Source organism: Puntigrus tetrazona, chromosome 3 (assembly GCF_018831695.1).
Source record: "Puntigrus tetrazona isolate hp1 chromosome 3, ASM1883169v1, whole genome shotgun sequence".
NCBI classification, from domain to species: Eukaryota; Metazoa; Chordata; class Actinopteri; order Cypriniformes; family Cyprinidae; genus Puntigrus; species Puntigrus tetrazona.
In genome coordinates this window covers 14,495,226-14,513,410 of record NC_056701.1, presented here as the reverse complement: position 1 = coordinate 14,513,410, position 18,185 = coordinate 14,495,226, and the positions used below count along the sequence as shown (strand labels likewise).

Below are 18,185 nucleotides of genomic sequence, written 5' to 3'. Positions count from 1 at the left end.
ATCATTGTTCTCTTGTACTTTTTGAAAAGGTCTTGCTAACACGTTCTCAGGCTGTTATTTTGCATTGATTTTGCCTGTCAGAGTAATTCTAGCTTGGCTTCTGTGATGGATGGAGGCAAACAACCCGTCTCCACTTCCGGCGTTGTGTGCTCACTCTCTTTCTCTGTGCCTGCGGCAGTTACCTGCTTTTAGCACATCAGATGGCTCGACTCTCTTTGCTGATGATATCTGCTTCCATGCACAGGTCAAATCAATGCCCTTTGTTTCCTTAAACTCAAGATGGTTATTTTGTTCCAGCATTTTGTCTTTATTAGGAGAATGAGTAACTGAGGGTATATGATCTGAGATGAGAGAATGAGACAGCAGGGTGCAGTTTTCTTGGAATCAATGCCTGAAGCCTTTTGGCTTTATTGCATTAATCTGGCCCACTGTGGACTCAAATTCAGCAAAAGCGGTCTCCTTTGACTTTGCGCTGCCTTACTTTAATTTAATACAGCTCTGAGCAGTGTGTGATTGTGCAGTAACATGTGATTACGTTATTTATCATACGCATTAAAATGTAAATTTACAGTTTATGCATAGTAATCATGCTTCAGCATTCTTATTAACGCATTATGTAAATAATGTACATGAATCCACAGCATCCGCAAGTAAAACCAAGATTTTTTACCCTAGTTAGAGGATTGCAACTACTATTGAAATTATATAAAAATAATAATAATAATTTTCAGTTCTCTAATAAATTTATAGTATGTCTCTGTATATATTACTATAATTAATACTCTTCATTTTATTTCATACTGATTTTAGAATGTTACAAAAGATTTCACTCTATTTTAGGGTGTTTTAAATAGTTGTTACTAGAATATTAGCCATATATTAATATAAATTAATATATATATATATATATATATATATATATATATATATATATATATATATATATATATATATATATATATGTGCTATGCGTATTCTGCATGACCTTATTAATTCTTCATTCTAAGGTGAGCAATTATTTTCAGGGAGCCACAGAAAGAATGTAGATCCAGGCAGCTCTTGACTGCATTACAGTTCCATATCACTTCCCCAAATGGTTTTTATTATTTCTATTAAGTCTCACAACAGCAAAATAACCAAAACCCACAATGACACTGGCCTAACAAATGAATATAACAATCAATATGATAATTTTACCACAAAATTAAGTTTTGTATGGCAAGTACATAACATACTCTATCTCTCGCCTTTTCTCTCTCCCTCAGAGACGCACACACATTAACATACGCATGTTGTTAGCTACGACTTTACCAACTTAAAAGCAATTTCTCACAAGCGAGGTAACTTGGAGCTATAAACCACATTAGTGTGCTATCAACAACTCAAGCCTCCGTTACAAGGTCTACAGTGACGTTTTGGAATTAACAACGGAGGCCTTGGATGCGATGCGGAAGAAATATTCCTACTCACAATAGTATTTTAAGTGAAGTGAAAAATGAAATATATCATCTGATCGATGTTTTTGAGTTGTGGCAAGCGTAGCAAAAGCTGAATAATTGACTTAGAAAAATAATGCACACCCGAGGTATGACGCATTACCACCTTGGGTGTGCTCTATTTTTGTAATAATTCAACAATTATTCCTTACTTCACAATGTACTAAGGCCGAGACTTATAAGTGTAGTCACCAATATGTAGTTCGCTGACGAAAACAGCTTTAACACAGTGATATCACTCAATTCAGCCTGTTTAATTGAATTGAACATGTCCTTCTTACTTCCTTTCAAAGCTCTTATTGCTAAAACACAGTTTAGTCACATTGTCAGGGTGTATTAGCTGTTCAAACTCCCTAGAGCAAGTATCATGGTAAGTCGGTATCAGTTCCGTCTGTCCTTCAACAGGCTGCTCTCTGAAAGATAATGCTCCTTCTCAGGAGAGTATGAGTGCTATTAAAGTATTCAATGCTAACAACGTTAACCACAAGGTCATTCAATTTAGCCGTTCCTCAGGAGCACCACTGCTGTCTGTTTCTCAGAACAGCCCTGATGTTTGTTTAAAGCACCAGCTCAGCTTAATAAAACACCAGCTGCTTACAGATTCAATGCTTTAAATAATATGTGAATAATTCATTGGATGGTGATGGTGTTTTTAGCCCCAAGCTTCCTGGAAGGGGGTGAAGGGGCAATAGGGAGACCATGGTGACAGTCGAGTCAGAGAAAAGAGTGATTCGAATCCCACTGAGCTGGAAGAACATGATATGTTGTTCCTCACAGAGAGAATGACTTCGGGTCTTCATTCTGAATTCTCAAGTTTAAATTGGCACATGTTTAAATAGAATAGAATAGATATTATTATGATATACATGCCAATTCATCACAACAGTTCTTCTTATGATGGACTCTAAAATATTTTAGACCTACATTAACAAAATTAATAGAATGTGAATAATCACACTTTAATTTAGCTAATTTGTGAATATTTGATTGTTGCCAGATCACTGCACTGGTTGCTGCTATTGGCAGATATTTACACTACAGCTTAAAAAGTTTGGTCAGTTAAAATAACGTTATAAATGCTGTTCCTTTAAAAATCATGGTTTTCTATTAAGTAGCACAAACATTTTTTTTTACTCATACTGAATATTTGCTGCTGAACATTTTGCACTACTAAAAATACTTAAAAATACTTAAAACCTTTATGTATAATACATTATGATTTTAGCATCATAAAGGTAAGCGAACCATAGCACAAAAATAATTAACACGTCGGTTAGATTTTACAGTGTACAAGTTTGCTCTAACAAGGAACTGTGGAATCGATTGGTAAGTGAAATAATCTATGTGGCATGATGAATTAATGAAGGAACTTATAAACAAATCAGTGAAGATATAATTCAGTTGGCTGCTGCTTTCAGTATAGTTTTGTTATGCTCACCGTGTTCCTGTAATCTGGCCTCAGGTTTAAATGCAGTATTCCATCACCAGGGGCTAGATTTTAGTCCACTAAAACATTCAGGTGCTTCATAAACATTTTATTAATAGAATTACTCCACACAAACGATCAGGACCAATAATTCCCTCTCTGACCTCAATCCCTGCTGAAAACTTTGCAAACACACACAAATAGCTCACAACATTATCTCTTATAAGATGCATTTATTTGATGCGTTAGTCATAAGAGGTTATAAGGTTTGAATCTGTTAACATGTGTGAGAGAAAATAAGTGAAGAGCAGTAGCTAGAAGGAGGAATGGGTGTTAAATTTAAAGTTTAATGTAGTGATTGTGTGGGTGTTTGTATTTGTTTGTTCGGAGGTTTTAAGGAAGCTGACAGTGAGACTTATAAATTCTTGACAGAGGGTGCTCGGGAAGGTTTTTGGTTGGAAGCCCTTTCTTATTGAGGATGTTTACCAAAAGCTTCTGTTTACACAAAAAACGACACCAGAGATGTGACAAGGGCCTTTCTATATTTCGTGAACAGCAGTCAGAGGATTCGGTCTTCATGTAGGATTTCATTTTTCTGTATTATAGACAGAACAATGTTCCTATTCCTTTTGCATAATACAAAAGAGAGAGATGATTTGGGAATCAATTCTTGCCAACAGCACCAAAGGCAATTATCGTGCGTGTATATGAAAGACAGATAAAGGGAATGAAAGAGAGAATGAGAGTTGAAGAGAATGAGGAGCTTAACTGTGGTCGATGTTTTTTTTTTTTTTTTTCTTCAGCCAGTGTTGGGGCCTGCTTTCCGAAGCAAGGTAACCACACCCAGCTACTCCTATTTATCATGTCGGCCTGCCTCTGGCCAATCAGAGCCTCTGACTGCTTTGTTATTTTGTTCCACTGATTTTGTCAGTTGTATGTCAATGTCTTGTCTCTGCATACTGCCTGTCTACGTGCCATGTGCATTAGCTACCTCTGTTTATGAGCGAGAGAGATGGGTAGTGAAGCTACACGTGCAGATTGCGCCTCTTGTCCTCGGAGGCAGTTTGGGAATGTGTAAACATATTTGTGCTGCTCTGTCAGAAGCGTCATGCACTTTTAAACTGAGGGGGCCCAAACAGAAAACCAACGTGCCAAGGCTTGACTGGTTAGCGTGGTTCAGTTTGCCCCTGCTGGTAGATTTTGTAACTGCAATTTTCAAGTGTCTATTGAATAAAATGTAGGCTGTGTATGTTTCACCATATTACAGAACCCCATAAACAGATTTTCCTCACCTGTATGGTTTTTTTACCGTTCTTAAAGGGATAGTTCACCTTAAGTTTCTAGTCCCAATTGATTTCCATAGTACAGAAAAAAACACTGTGCAAGACAATGGGGACCAGAAACTCTCTTTACCTCTTCTTAACTAAATGATTAAATGAAATGTCTGTCACCATTTATTCACTTTCATGTCCTTCCAAACACATTAATACACTTTTGTTTATTTTTTGAAACACTAATTGAAGATTTTTTTTTAAATGTTCACTTATCCTTTTTGTCCGTCCATTGAAAGACCATGCAGGCAAAACACAACTAGAAGTACAAAAACATAAAACTAATCCATATGAATGAAGTATATGATCCAAGTTTTATCCAAGTCTTCTGAAGAGACGTGATTGCTTTATGCGATGAACAGGTATAATTTCACATATAAATACACAAACATATGTGATTCTTTGACACATCATAATAACTTACTCTGCATCTGAAAGTGCAAGCTCTTGATTAGTTGATTATTTAAAAATAAGAATTTTCAGGCCTTCTAAAAGTATCTTATATACTAAAATGTGCGTAGCTTTAATGTATTCAGGCCGTGCTACTTTTGCCATGTTGTCATGCGTTTTATCAGCGTCAGCTGCGCCATTCAGAAATCCTCTTCTGTGACCTCCTGCGATAATAATTGGACGTGCACTTCAGAAACTTTTGAAACTCAAAAAAGTTTTGGCATACTGCTTTTGTAATGTACTGTTGTCATATCCTGCAACCTAGGTTGCAGCCTAACTTACAGAAATAGGTGAACTATTTCTGTAAGTTGTTGAGAAAAAGCACTTATCTAGTCTAGGGCATGAAAAAAATGAACTGCCACTGGTGCCCCCTCAAAAAAAAAAAAATTATACATGATGCATCTGACTGCTGCAGTCAATTTTTTAAATGCTTTTCTCTCCCAGCTTGTATAAACATATTTTCACGTGTGTATCTTTGAATTTGCATGTGGAGGAGCATGCTTTTGGGGTTTGTGATCCAGTTTGTATGATCAGAAAGTAAAAATGCCACATCAGATGACAAAGGCGAATCGACAGGCAAAGCAAAATGTAATCTCCTACAGAGAAATTTTGGCTTCATTCTTTATTCTGATCTATAGCTCAGTGCTTTTACTTTTCCTTAGTTCCCTCTTTTTGACTAAACCTGAGATCAATACCTCTGCAGGGAGCAGATACTCGCTCCTGTGCTCCTTTTTTGTTGTAATAAGTCTAACATCTCATCCCATTTTTCTCTCTTCCTCCCCTTCACCCCATTCTGCTCCACCGTCTGTCTGCCAATGCATTTGTGCTGTTGCATGTATGCGTGTGGTCGTGCATGACCGAATGGATGCTGGTGCCACGCTCTTCACGTTCCTCAACTCCTCCTCGCCCTCTTTCATCTCTTTCTCAAACCAGACCCGGAGCGTGGCGGAGGTCACATGATCTCCACCGATGACCTGGAGTACCCGCGTGAATATCGCACGCTGGGAAATAGCGCACGGCGCTTCTCCAACGTGGGGCTGGTCCACACCTCTGAGCACCGGCACACGGTCATCGCTGCCCAGAGCCTGGAGGCCCTCACAAACCTGCACAAGGCTGACATGGAACGCAAGCGGGATGCTTTCATGGACCACCTGAAGAACAAGTACCCTCCCCAGCACTCCCTGCCACCCTCTCCATCCCCCTCTCACGGCAGCATGAGGGGCACCGCAGAGAGAAGCGCACGTGAACAGGTATGTACGAGGCTCACTTCGCTTGATGTCGCTGGATCAATTTTATTGTTAGGCATACAACTTTAGGGCGAGGACAGGATTCCTCTTTTTATTGGTTAGGGTTATGAATTATTTAATTTTATTATTTAATTTTATTTCATTGCATTGCATTATTTCTTATTTTATTGCATTTTATTTTAGATTTTTTTATATTATTTCTTATTGTATTTTATTTTATTTTACAAATGAAATGGATCAAAACCTTTTATCAAGTCCTAAAACCTGTTATTGTCTTAGGACAACTTCAGTACATTTTTTTGATACACTTCAAATGTTCAAATAAATACATAAATTAAATATAAATATATATAGTATTATAACTGTTTTTGTACAAAGAAAGCAACTTCAATTCTTGCATTTCTGTGAAACAAATATGCTTATTTGTAATTATTGTTAAATTTGAATTTTCAGCTTAAAGTGTCACGTGATACCTTAGAAATCATTCCAATATGCTATTTTAATGCTCAAGAAACATTTCTAAATTATCAATGTTAGTATAGTATGTGTATTTGGGAAAGTGCACACACATAGGACGGGTTCTTGGTTCAACATCCTCTGACTGGTTAATAGAAGTGTCACTCCTGTAACTACAAAAGGATGTTGATTCAGGAACATATGCTGCTTGTGTAAATTACATTAAGCATGCATGGACACACTCTCTCACACACACAAGATGCACAACATGTGGCTTTGATATTGTACCCATCTGAGAGGTCTTCTGAAGGAAACACATGGAGACATGGAGCCTGCAGTACATACAAACACTTCAGTCGCTGGTGACATAGACTTAATATGCCCCCATCTCCTCAGCTTTCACACAGCGTGAGAAACGCTGTCAGAATGTCACTGAAACATTTTGTACTCACCATATAAAACAGGCAGTGGCATGCTGGAGTGCAGCAAAACAGCAGCCACTCTATGAATGAAACAACTGGTTCTTATGGTGGAGGGTGACGTAATGTCGAATTTAAATATGGATGATGTCACTGCATCAAACCAGTATCAGCCAATCAGCTGTACGCATGAAAAGAGAGAGAGAGACGCAGGTGTAACACGCATGTTTATGCACAAGTCTTAAAATCCACCAGCACTGATGTTTTCAGAGGGACAAGTGTTGAAAAAGACACTCTTCTGCCCCTGCTTTCTAATTATACAAATCATCCCATTATCTCTCTATCAGTATATCACCCTAGAAAATGATTTCATGTTCATTCCATTGTTCTTTTCTTTTGCTGAAATGTCCTGCAGTACTGGTCAGCAGCATATACTGTGTTGTGGCTATTGAATACCTAATACTTGTCACTCTAATTTTGATTGGGGAAAATGCAACACTTAAAATGCTTGATCAATCACAAGAAGCCCCGCCTTCTAAATAAAATATTCAATCGCTGATCCAGTCGCTGATAAATTGCGTCTGCCGTTAGAGATTCTGGTCGCCATAGAAACAGTCACCTTTCTGAGATGCACGCCTAGGACTGCGCATGCACACTGGCTGATCTCAACTAAGAAATAAGCTTTTTATGATGCTATTTGAGCAAAGGACTGCACATTTTTATTGGTGATTTCAAATATGAAATTTAATCACAAGTGTTGCGAACAGTTTGGGAGAATTTGATGTTTCCCTATGCGAAGAGATAGAAGCTACACTTAGATGCCCCTAGAGGCGTTTCAAAGATGGCCGCAGAGTGACATGACTTGTCTTAAAGAGACTTGGCTTGTGGCATGCAACAGTGTCTCTATCAGGCTTCTTAAACTAGTTTAAAGGGATAGTACACCCAAAAATGAAAATTCTGTCACTGTTTACTTAACCTTTACGTTGTTCAAAACTTGACTTGGATGGTAGACGCGGATTTAAAGAAATCTTATGAAATACGTAACGCACAATTTAAAGATAGTAAATAAGACACTGCAATAAGATTTACATTATTTCAATTGTTTACATTTTTATTTGGTTAGAAATTGATATACTGAAAATGAAACAATATGAAACAATAGTTTGAAGTTGATGGACAACCCTAGAAAAACTGATTCAAACTTTAGACTTCTGATTCTAGTCATGCATTATATGTGTAAGTACTAAACATATAAGTACTATTAAACAACCAATATGCTAGTAGTATGCCTGCTAATAAGCAATTACTTAGTCCTTATACTAAAGTGTTACCAGTGTTACCAGTTAAAAATAAAAATAAAAGGTTGTTGTTGACTAGAAAGATCAGTACAATAATTTTGTGCATCACTGAAAGTCATATTGGTATGATGCAAATTTTAAGTTTTTTTCAAAAACTATTCCTTTAAGTAGGTTGGTATTTGCATTCTGTTGACATTCTAGAGACATATCACACATGACTATGATAGTCCACAATCTAGACAGCACCAAACCAGCATAAACATGGGAACTCATGCTGGTCTAAGCTAGTCTTTTCAGCTTTCTTTTTTCTTTTCGTCACCTATTTTACAGCTTTTTCACCCTCATGTATGTGATTCTCATCACAGTATATACCTGAGCATGACATTAATGTCCAGTGAGTGTGTGTGAGAGAAGATAGGATCAAATGAGAGAGAGAGAGAGAGAGAGACGGGGAGGTTGGGTGAGAGACAGGTGGAGTCCATGGTTGCCAAGGCAACACCTCCCTTATATGGAAACTGGTGATATCATATTGCAAAGGTCAGGCTGGAGAGAAAGAGACAGAGAGAACAAGGAATAAAGAGAGCGAGAGAGAGAGAGAGAGAGAGAGAGAGAGAGAAGAAAAAGGGGAAGGGTTTCGGAATATCCTCACCTCTGAAGGAAGACGTTTCACAGGAATTCCTCCTTATTTATTTGCAGTCGTGGTGGAATAATGGAAAGGGGGAAGGGAAGAGGACAAGAAGAGAGCGAGAGAGGGGACAGATGAGTGCAACGGTGTGTAAACCGGCTTGAGGAGAGTTAATTACCCTCCGCTAGCCTTTTCCCGAGACTCCAGCACGGAAGAGTTAAAGCAGCAGCCAGTAGCCAGCCGATGCTGTAATGAATTAAATAAAGAACCTGTCGTCGCATGTGCCGGAGAGAGAGAAAGAGAGAGGGCAGGAATAAGAGAATGAGTATTCTGCACACCTGACAGCCAGCTGCTAAGACTGAAGGCATCTAGCTAGTGTGCACGCTTGTGTGTGTGTGTGTGTACGTGTGTGTGTATGGAGGACGCACACTCACTAGCACACATGCATGCAGGTGCAGGTGAGATTCGCGCTGACGGCTTCATTTGTTTGGTTATTGCGAGATTGTTTGATGTGGTGACTGCATGCAGATGGAAACTGCTTGGGATTGTTTTTAACACTGTATGTGCGCGTAATAGACTGAATGTACGTTGCGTGCGTGTGTGCATGTGAGGGGAAGGAAGGGCTGTTTTGCATGCGGGTCAGGTGGTGTGTAGCTGGATGTCGTCTTGCTGGGTTGACACATGTTTCTCAGGTGGAGACTAATGCGACCAGGATCAGATGCAACTAGTATTCAGGCCTGATTGTTGTGTTATAGCACGCATGAGGATGTGCTTGTGCTTTAATAAAGGTGGATTGGTTCGTAATACTGATGTATAGGTGCACATGGTGGCATTTGTCTTGTAAAGGATTTTTCAAATGTGAATGAAAGAAGAATATTGGGAGTGAATTTTACAGTAAATTAGCCTGCTATTTTAAATTTTGTACTTCAAAATTTCACATTCGACTCAGTGTTACTTGCCATTTCTTTGAGATTATTTGTTAAATGTGCTATAATTTATGGACGAAAACATTTAAAGTCACTCGGAAAGTTAATGCATCACTACATGTTGATAAAATGGTACAATATTATCAAATTTACATCCAAATTTGAAGCTCACCCCACGCATAATTCCGAGCATAATTTTCGGTTATTTTAGTCGAGTAAGTCAGTATTTATGTAACTATCGAATAAACGCTTACTTTAGGGAATGGTGGGTTTGACAGGTGAAACTGGTGGATTAGCATTTTCAGCTGCTTCCAAATGTGCTTTGACTGATCAAATCACAAAACATTTGAACCCCTTTTATAGTTATATTTACTGCTGTCCCTATGAAGTGAATATTAGTATTAGATATAAACACAGTTTTAGTCTCCATAAATTGACTGAGCTAGGTTGGAAGGGAGCTTTGCTTTTGTGAAGGAAATCTGTTTTGCATTATTTATCCCTTTTTTAAATGTTTTCTTTCAGATGCACCTGTATCATCTATTAACCCTTAAACATGCTGTTGATTTTCTACTGGCAAAAGCAGCCACCGCTTAGACAGCCAATTATCCCCCATTTCGAGTTGTTTCTTAGCAACCGAGGACGCCGGCCTCCTACTGCTCCATGGAATCCTGCTTGTTAGGGGAAAATAACATCACCAAGCCGCAGCTCACCGGCCCTGCAGTGCATAAATCCATAAGACGCTGAAGCGGCCCCTCAATTATGATCCAATATGATGGCGTCTGTAGTTGTGTTATTTCAGTTATTTATCAAAAGCTATGTCAAAGAGAGAAATTTAGTGCTGTCACGTTGAAATGATTTAGGAGACTTTTCATTGCTGTGAATTTTTCACTTCCTCTGTGGTTTGGCCGGAGACCACAACACAAATTGAAAAGGCTGTGAAGGGGTGTGTGCGTGCGTGCACTTCTAACTTAGCCATACTTTTCAGATATATGTTGCAAAGAGTTTGCTAAAACTGACAAAATCAAATTTTGGAAATATCGTAAATTATTAATACAACATTTATAATATTTATAAAAAATTAATACAATTTACAAAAAGTAAATATCTAAAATTACTAATATTTATTTATTTATGAACCACATTTGCTATTGATGAACATATACACACACACACACACATATATATGTGTGTGTGTATCACATTCTATGGTGGTCAGGGTTGGTCTGTTGTAATTATGAATAATAAAGAAATGGCCAAATTTTTTCGAATATCCATGCTGATAGGTGTCAACTTTTTAAGCCAGTGAATCCAGTGAATCATGCACCTTTAAATTACATTTACATTTTAGATCAATGTTTGAGTGTGTGGGTTGAATAAAAGGGGTGTATAGACAATGCCATTCCTTTCCAATTTCAGACAATCATGTCCCACGTAACACGAGAATGCTTTGGCTTAAAAATGCTGCTGGGAGACATTTAATATTATGTCCTTGAGCAGGCACTTAAATCTCAAGCTGTTTCAAAGTACGGTTTATCCCCCCGGATTGACCATCAACTGTACAAAAGGCTTGGCTTTAGGATGACGTTCAGTACCAGAACACCTCCTGGCAGCAATGCAAGGGGTCCATCTGCCGCTCAGTAGTACCTGACATCAGGTAACCCAGAATCAATCCCTACAGGCAAGGCCCTGCCCCTATAATTGACCCATTTCTGTCTGGAGGGGCAGAATCAATCATTAAAACAGGCCAGAAACAGAAACCAGTTAAACCTGCTTTAAAACAAAATAAACACAGGAAAGGGTTGGCCAGTTTTTCCCCCCATATATCATATACAGTAGCCAACACTGAAATATATATTGTATGATTATAGGTATTTTCTTTTTTGAGAGACCCTGATGCAATGTGTGTTTGCTAGTGTCTTGATTTTTGGGTTGTTTGTGTGTATTGAATATAAAAACATGCAGCATATTTTTGCAGCAGTGCTTCATAAAGCTGCATGTATTTTTCTTATTTCTGCTTCTTGTAAGGCATTGACAGGATGAACTGTACAAAGTGGAAATACAGAATATTATTTTCCTAGAAATATTATGCTGAAGTACTGCTGTGTGAGCTATTATACACCATTGATCAACATCCTGCTTCAATTGAGATCAGTGGCATTTTTGGCCTTGTGTAGAAGCTTTCCGATTAATATATTTTCCTCTCTAAATGTATGTTTGTACAAACACACACACACACACACACACTTATAGTCAGCTGACTATGTAGTCTAGACTTGGCCATGAAATATTTAAAGGTCTTGATCGATCTGGGTTGGGTTTACCAAATAAGCGGCCGTCTGAGTTTTATTCAAAGAATATATGGGAACCCAGGGCACTTTAGGCCCTGCAGCTTTAATGAACTGAATGAAGAAAATAAACCACTTTATTAACCACATTTTTCAGACTCACTGGTATTTAACTTGTCTCCTAATACTATAATATTGTCCATCTAATAATGCAGTGGACATACTTACATGACAGACGAATTAGTGTTTAAAATATTACTTTCACCACAGTGTCACATCTCAAAGCATTCTGTGGTGGAAATGACAGTGATTTAAATTCATTTCTTTCTTTCTCTCTTTAATTAGTTATATATATAAATTTGCAACAAAAGAGTAAAAAGTGACCAAGAAAATAAAAAAAAGAAACGTCATCTGGTTTTAACTGGTAATGTCTTTGACTGCCTGTAAAAGTGAAATTCACGGATGAAATGGGAGAGATCGGTCTGAGTGCTTCAGACAGCTGACCAATTTCAGTATGATTGATAGGTCTGGGCAGCAGGCCAAGCATAGACACGGAGGGGATCTTTTTAATTAATTTTTTTCTCAATTTGCTGCAATCTTGTCAGTTAGTCCGTCAGGCAGGGCAGCTGATGGTCAGATGAGAGGAAGCCTCAGAATACCTTGATGCATACTCAACAGCTCCATGTGATGACCAGACTAGAGGAATTATGTGTCATTGTGTCACTATATGCTTTAATGTCCTCTTTATTCTACAGATCACTGCACATTAAGCCAGTTTTGAATGATAGCGTTGGTGGTGTGAATATGTATTGCACCAAATTGTAAATGAAAATATTATATTGTAATTGGAGAATAAATAAAGCAGCTCTACCTTGCTTTTTTAAAGAGTCCTTAAGTAATCTAATATATTAGTTTTAGTTACGTACAATTGCTTATTATTCAGAGCTAGTTGAAGTGAGCGCGAGTTCAAAATTCTCAGTAAATTTTGACAGATATCCTCACTGGGATCTGTTCTCTCTCCCTCTGTTAATATTTTCCTTCACATTCTTTTATCACAAAAGATGTCAAATGGTTGGAGATGGTGACTGTGTCTGAGATGTCACCACACGCAGAGATAAGTAACACTCTCTCTCTCTCTTTTCTCTCTCTTCCATAGCAACAGCCAAACTACTGGAGCTTTAAGGTCAGTACTTTGATTACTTCTGTGTGGTTGTATTTAAAAAACTTGTTCTTTTGATACTTGTATGTGTGTATATGAACATGTAGTATATTGATGTCTCTTATAGGCCCACTCTGAATATGCAGTTATATATATATATATATATATATATATATATATATATATATATATATATATATATATATATATATATATATATATATATATATATATATATATATATATATATATATATATATATATATTATTTTTTTTACTTTATATTTTTATACATTGTATTATCTCACATACGAAAAAATCAAGAAAGAAATGCAAAAAACTGTCTGTACCAAGCAGCGGGGATATAATTGTTTCTAAAAGTGACATTAATCTGACAAAACAACCCTTTGGTGGCTGACATGGATAAATGTTTAAAATGAATGATAGTCTGTAGTAATTACAGAGGGCATCAGATAAAAACAGTTGAAGTCTATGGTGTTGAATAGGTGTGTATCACGTGTCAGGTGTGTTAAAGTCATTGATCTGTGGGCCATGCAGGTCTGAGGCTGATTTGTGATGATCCGCTTCACTGGTTTTTATCTTCTAAATCTCATTCCCCTGTTCTTTCTTTCTGTCCCCATCTATCTCTCTTTTCCTCTCTTCCATTTTCTTACACGCCTGCCCACAGAACCCATTAAAGTCTTACAGCTGAAGTCAACTTAATAGAACTGAACACATGGGTCTCTATTGATGTTTTTAAAAACTAAACTTCTTTTAAGTTGTCACAGCATCTTAAAAACCCAGGGAAAGAGACTACGAGAAAAAAATGATCAGAAAGCCACAGCAGTGAGTGAGCTGCTGGGATGTTGGTTCAGAAACTTTATAGGCTTATGTACTCCATCAAATCCCTTGTTAATGAACCTGTACTCTATTGGATGAAATGTCTGTTATATGTATTAGCGATGTTGGAGGGTGTGTATAATTGTAGAAGGACACAGGAAATGGCCTCAGGCTGTGACTCAGTAATCGGATCTTCCTGATTCTGTTCATTCATATTCACTCTCACACTTATTTACTCACGTTACACTACTCCTGTCAACGGACACACACTCATTCTCTATGTCTGGCAAGAATATTTTTGGTGTTTTTTTTAGATTTTGCTTGTTAAACGAAAAAAAACAATAGAAGGCCTATAAAAAAACTTCAGAGAAATTCAAATGGTTCTCGTTTATATACAATTATGAACCATTAGCTTTTTTCAGAAAACCATTACAAAACTCCTTTTTGTAGTGTGTTTTGGCCATTTTTCAAAAAGGATTTAACATCCCACCAATAGAATCATCACATACCAGTAAACAACATTGTAGTTTTCATTTAAACCAATAAAATTCACATTATAACCATTTAACTAATTACATTTTTTTTATCAGCAGGGCTGGCTATTCTATGTTTAAGACTAATGAGATCTTGCTGTGTTTTTCTGCCGAAGTGTTGGGCGTCTCAGTTGGGTTTGTGAATCATCATATTATTTGTTTCACTCTAGACTTTCTAGACTAATGGCCTCCTCCTGACCTGACTCTCCAAATGCCTTGCAACATGATACACCTCAAACTCTCTCGTTTATCCAATATACTTAATCTTTACACTCTGTATTCTTGTCTATTATTTTTGTGAATTATGGATCTCTTCTCTTCTCTTCTCTTCTCTTCTCTTCTCTTCTCTTCTCTTCTCTTCTCTTCTCTTCTCTTTGATGTTTGCATGCTTTTGTCATGGTAAGATGAATTGTCAGATGTCTTCAGAACATTTTTTTCCTTTAGGTGTAGATTCTGAGGCCCTAAACAGATGCCTGTTAAAAGCAAACGTCTCCCCTGGCTGGTTACGCCACATAAAATTAGCCTCTCTGCAAATTACTGTCAGAGCTGTGATTTGTTGGTTTGGTTCCTCTCTCATTTGCACTGCCTTGTTTTTTGCTTTGATAACTTCCTTGTATCTGGATATGTCTAAGTACTGCTTCATTAGCATTTTCTGTCATTCTTTTCTTTATCGGATGTTTTAAATTGTTGGAGCTAGCCATATGCTAACCTTAAAGAGAGGGCAGAGCTCATCATTGACAGTGTTGGGGAGTAGCTCAAGCTTTTTAAGCAACCAGTGATTGGTGGTAATGGTTAATACTCTATCACCTTTACTAAAACCCTACCCTGAAGAAATTTGGCATAAAAAAACACATTTGATGAAGAAAACATGCTTCTTCACGCCTTTGAGATTTTTTATTCACACACCTGAGTAGTAATGAACCAGGTGTGCTAGTGAGCAGGTTTACAACATTTAAAACTGGTTCTTTAACGCACCAGAATGTGTTCATTTACAAATCATGCACAAATATAAGTGTTCTTAGGTCATAACGTAATATGCAAGAAAAATGTCTTTTATTAATGGATAATCTGCCCTTTAATCATATTTTTTTATCTGAAAAGTTTTTGGTGTTTTGTCCAAAGCTGGAAACTGCAGTAAATGGAATCTACAATGTAGGTTCTTCTGCAAAAAATGTGGGTAGAGGCACGGTTCTGCAATGAGCCGTTATTTGATACAGTTTTAACTGTAAATTATTTATTTTGCAATATATTGAAACTACATAAAAAATTATTCATATTTTTTATTTCACATAATTAGGCGTTTTCAAAGAGTAACTGAAATCCTGTAGCCTTTCTCCAAAACTACAAATTCAAGCCCATTGAAATAGTTTCAAGGTATCCTAAAAATCGTGCAACATAAACAAAGACACTGGACACGTTGCACTGCCTGTATATCCAGTTTAGCATAATTTGTATGTTTTTGTTAAACACTCTCTTGTTTTGGGAGACAGCTCATGGCTTGTCCTTCAGCAGACAGTAAAGGTGTGCTGAACTAATCCATTGTCCTCCTTCACTTCCTCTTATCATTTCTGTCTTCATCAATGCTATTAGTCCTCAACGATAAGTACAGAGAATGCCGCCATTTTATGACCACCTACCAGCTTACCATTTCACTGCTTTCTCTGCCTCTCTCAGCATTGGACTGAATAGGCCACAATCTACTGCAATTTGCTGGAGCAATTTCTGCTGTGCCTTCAGCCTGTGTCTAACAATAGCAGGAGAGAGAGAAAGATTATTCTCAAGAGCAATTATTTTCTTTCCTTTTCTCTCTCTCTATCTCACCCCTTTTCCTTCTCTGTCTGTCTCTTTGTAATAGTTAATAATGTTATTTTAATAAAATTGTGCACATTATATCTTATATTATACTATGCCTCCCATCAACTTATCTGAAATAGACACACTTCTCTCATGTACAAGGAAAGAAAAATATGCCTCTTTCTTTTTTTATTTCATTTCCACAAGCACAAAAGAGGCTTCTGTAATATCTTAATCGTTACTCATAGACTGCAATGAAATTAAACAGAGAGCTAATGGAGTCTTTGGCTTAAGTGTTCATACTCAGATTTTAGCGTTTTTCTTCGATTTTTCTGATAAGTAAAAAATAATGGTAGTGTTGCATGTTAGAAGAGCTTCAGGACTGCAATAATACTGTGCTCAGCTTTCTGAATTGTCAATATGAAGTCACATTTTCAAAACTTGATGTTTGCTATGCTGTCCACATTAATTTTACTGTGCTATACATGTACTGCTGCACATGATCTCATCTGCGAATTTAAATTGGTCAGGGTTTTTTGGATAAGCACAAGTGTGTGTGTGTGTGTGTGTGTGTGTGCGTGCGTGCGATATTTATGTATGAGTATGTAACATAATATAAAGCCAACAAGCCCAATCTGTTTACCACTGCCACTCTTTAGGATTATAAAGGATTATAAAACAAGGTGAATTAAACACAAACTGAGAATTTGATTATGTCTCCTGAACTAGGTGTAATATCTGTGCATTAAAATATTCCTCTGGGCACTTTTCAATTATTTCATCTAAAGAATGTTATTTACTGTTTTTTTACGTATTCCAAAAATACAAACAAAATCTAATAAATGAGAAAAAAATACTGACAGCTTGTTACATGGATTGAATCCATTAATTTTAAAGACTTTCCCGTTTACTTTAAAACAGTGTGATGCAGTGTGAATTTCTAAATGATGATAAAACGTCTGAAAATACATTCTTTTAAGATCACTGTGCATTATTTTTACTTTAAATCATTACTTTCATTATGATAAATTTCATTATTGCATGGTATTAAAGTTAAAGTTTGTTCACTGTGTGGTATTCAGTATATGGTGAATGAGCCAATAACTAAGTGATTTCATTCTCAGATTTGTACTGCCTCATGTTGCATTATATTATTACTGCTTCTGTTGTTGTAGTGGATTTCTCAGCTGCATCTGTGTTTACCATAATCGTATGCTGTTCACACTACAGTCCTGTCAGATGCTGTTACCTTCATTTTATTTTCTAGTCAGATGTATTTTGGCATAAGGTTGTCCTCCTTCCTGCTGTTGGAACAAAAATGAAGTATGTGTGCGCCGTGAAGGAGGAGATTTATTACAAAGTATCCTGCGGGATCCCTGATTCTGTTTAATTCACAAAATACAGGCACTTTAGGAAGGTAATATGACACACACGTCGACACGTTTATTGACGCAAATACAAATTCGAGAGGAAACTGAGAGCAAGTTTGTTTATTGCGTTTGACAAAAAGCCGTTTGAAAGTGCATTAGTGCTTGAGAGAGAAGGGGATCTTGATTATGTGGACGGTCTTAAGGGTGTTTTCACTTACAGCATTGATTAACAGTGTGCTGCGTTTTCTCCCTCAGTTTGGTTCAGGTTTAAAACCAATTGAGAGTTTACTGTTTGCTGGCCAACAGTCAGAATTAAAGTATTTATGAAAGCTGAAATGTATTTCATCTACAGTATAAGGAAAGTGTTCTTACCTTGCAGTGATGTGTCCCACTATTCCTTAGCTTCTGATCTGTAGTTACTCATATTTGCCCTTATCTCAAAAAATGTGAATTTTTTTTATCCTAAATAGATTCCCTTTACAAAATTCATCATATGATACAGTCAAAATTCATAGATTCATGTTCGCCTT

General features: G+C 37.0%; 1 protein-coding gene across 20 annotated transcripts in view; it reads left to right on the top strand.

The window, feature by feature from the left end:
• The window catches only part of LOC122341419 (SRC kinase signaling inhibitor 1-like), a 93,839-nt gene that overhangs the window by 42,675 nt on the left and 32,979 nt on the right, over window positions 1-18,185 (top strand). For 16 of the 20 annotated variants that reach the window (XM_043234750.1, XM_043234767.1, XM_043234756.1 and 13 more), the window contains 2 exons: window positions 5,637-5,953; window positions 13,116-13,142. In XM_043234750.1, the coding sequence (XP_043090685.1) occupies window positions 5,637-5,953; window positions 13,116-13,142 (344 nt within the window). Of the gene's footprint in view, window positions 1-3,725; window positions 3,756-5,636; window positions 5,954-8,730; window positions 8,895-8,953; window positions 9,207-13,115; window positions 13,143-18,185 lie in introns of those variants that run through there. The other 4 variants (XM_043234753.1, XM_043234762.1, XM_043234764.1 and 1 more) reach the window with 3 other exon arrangements.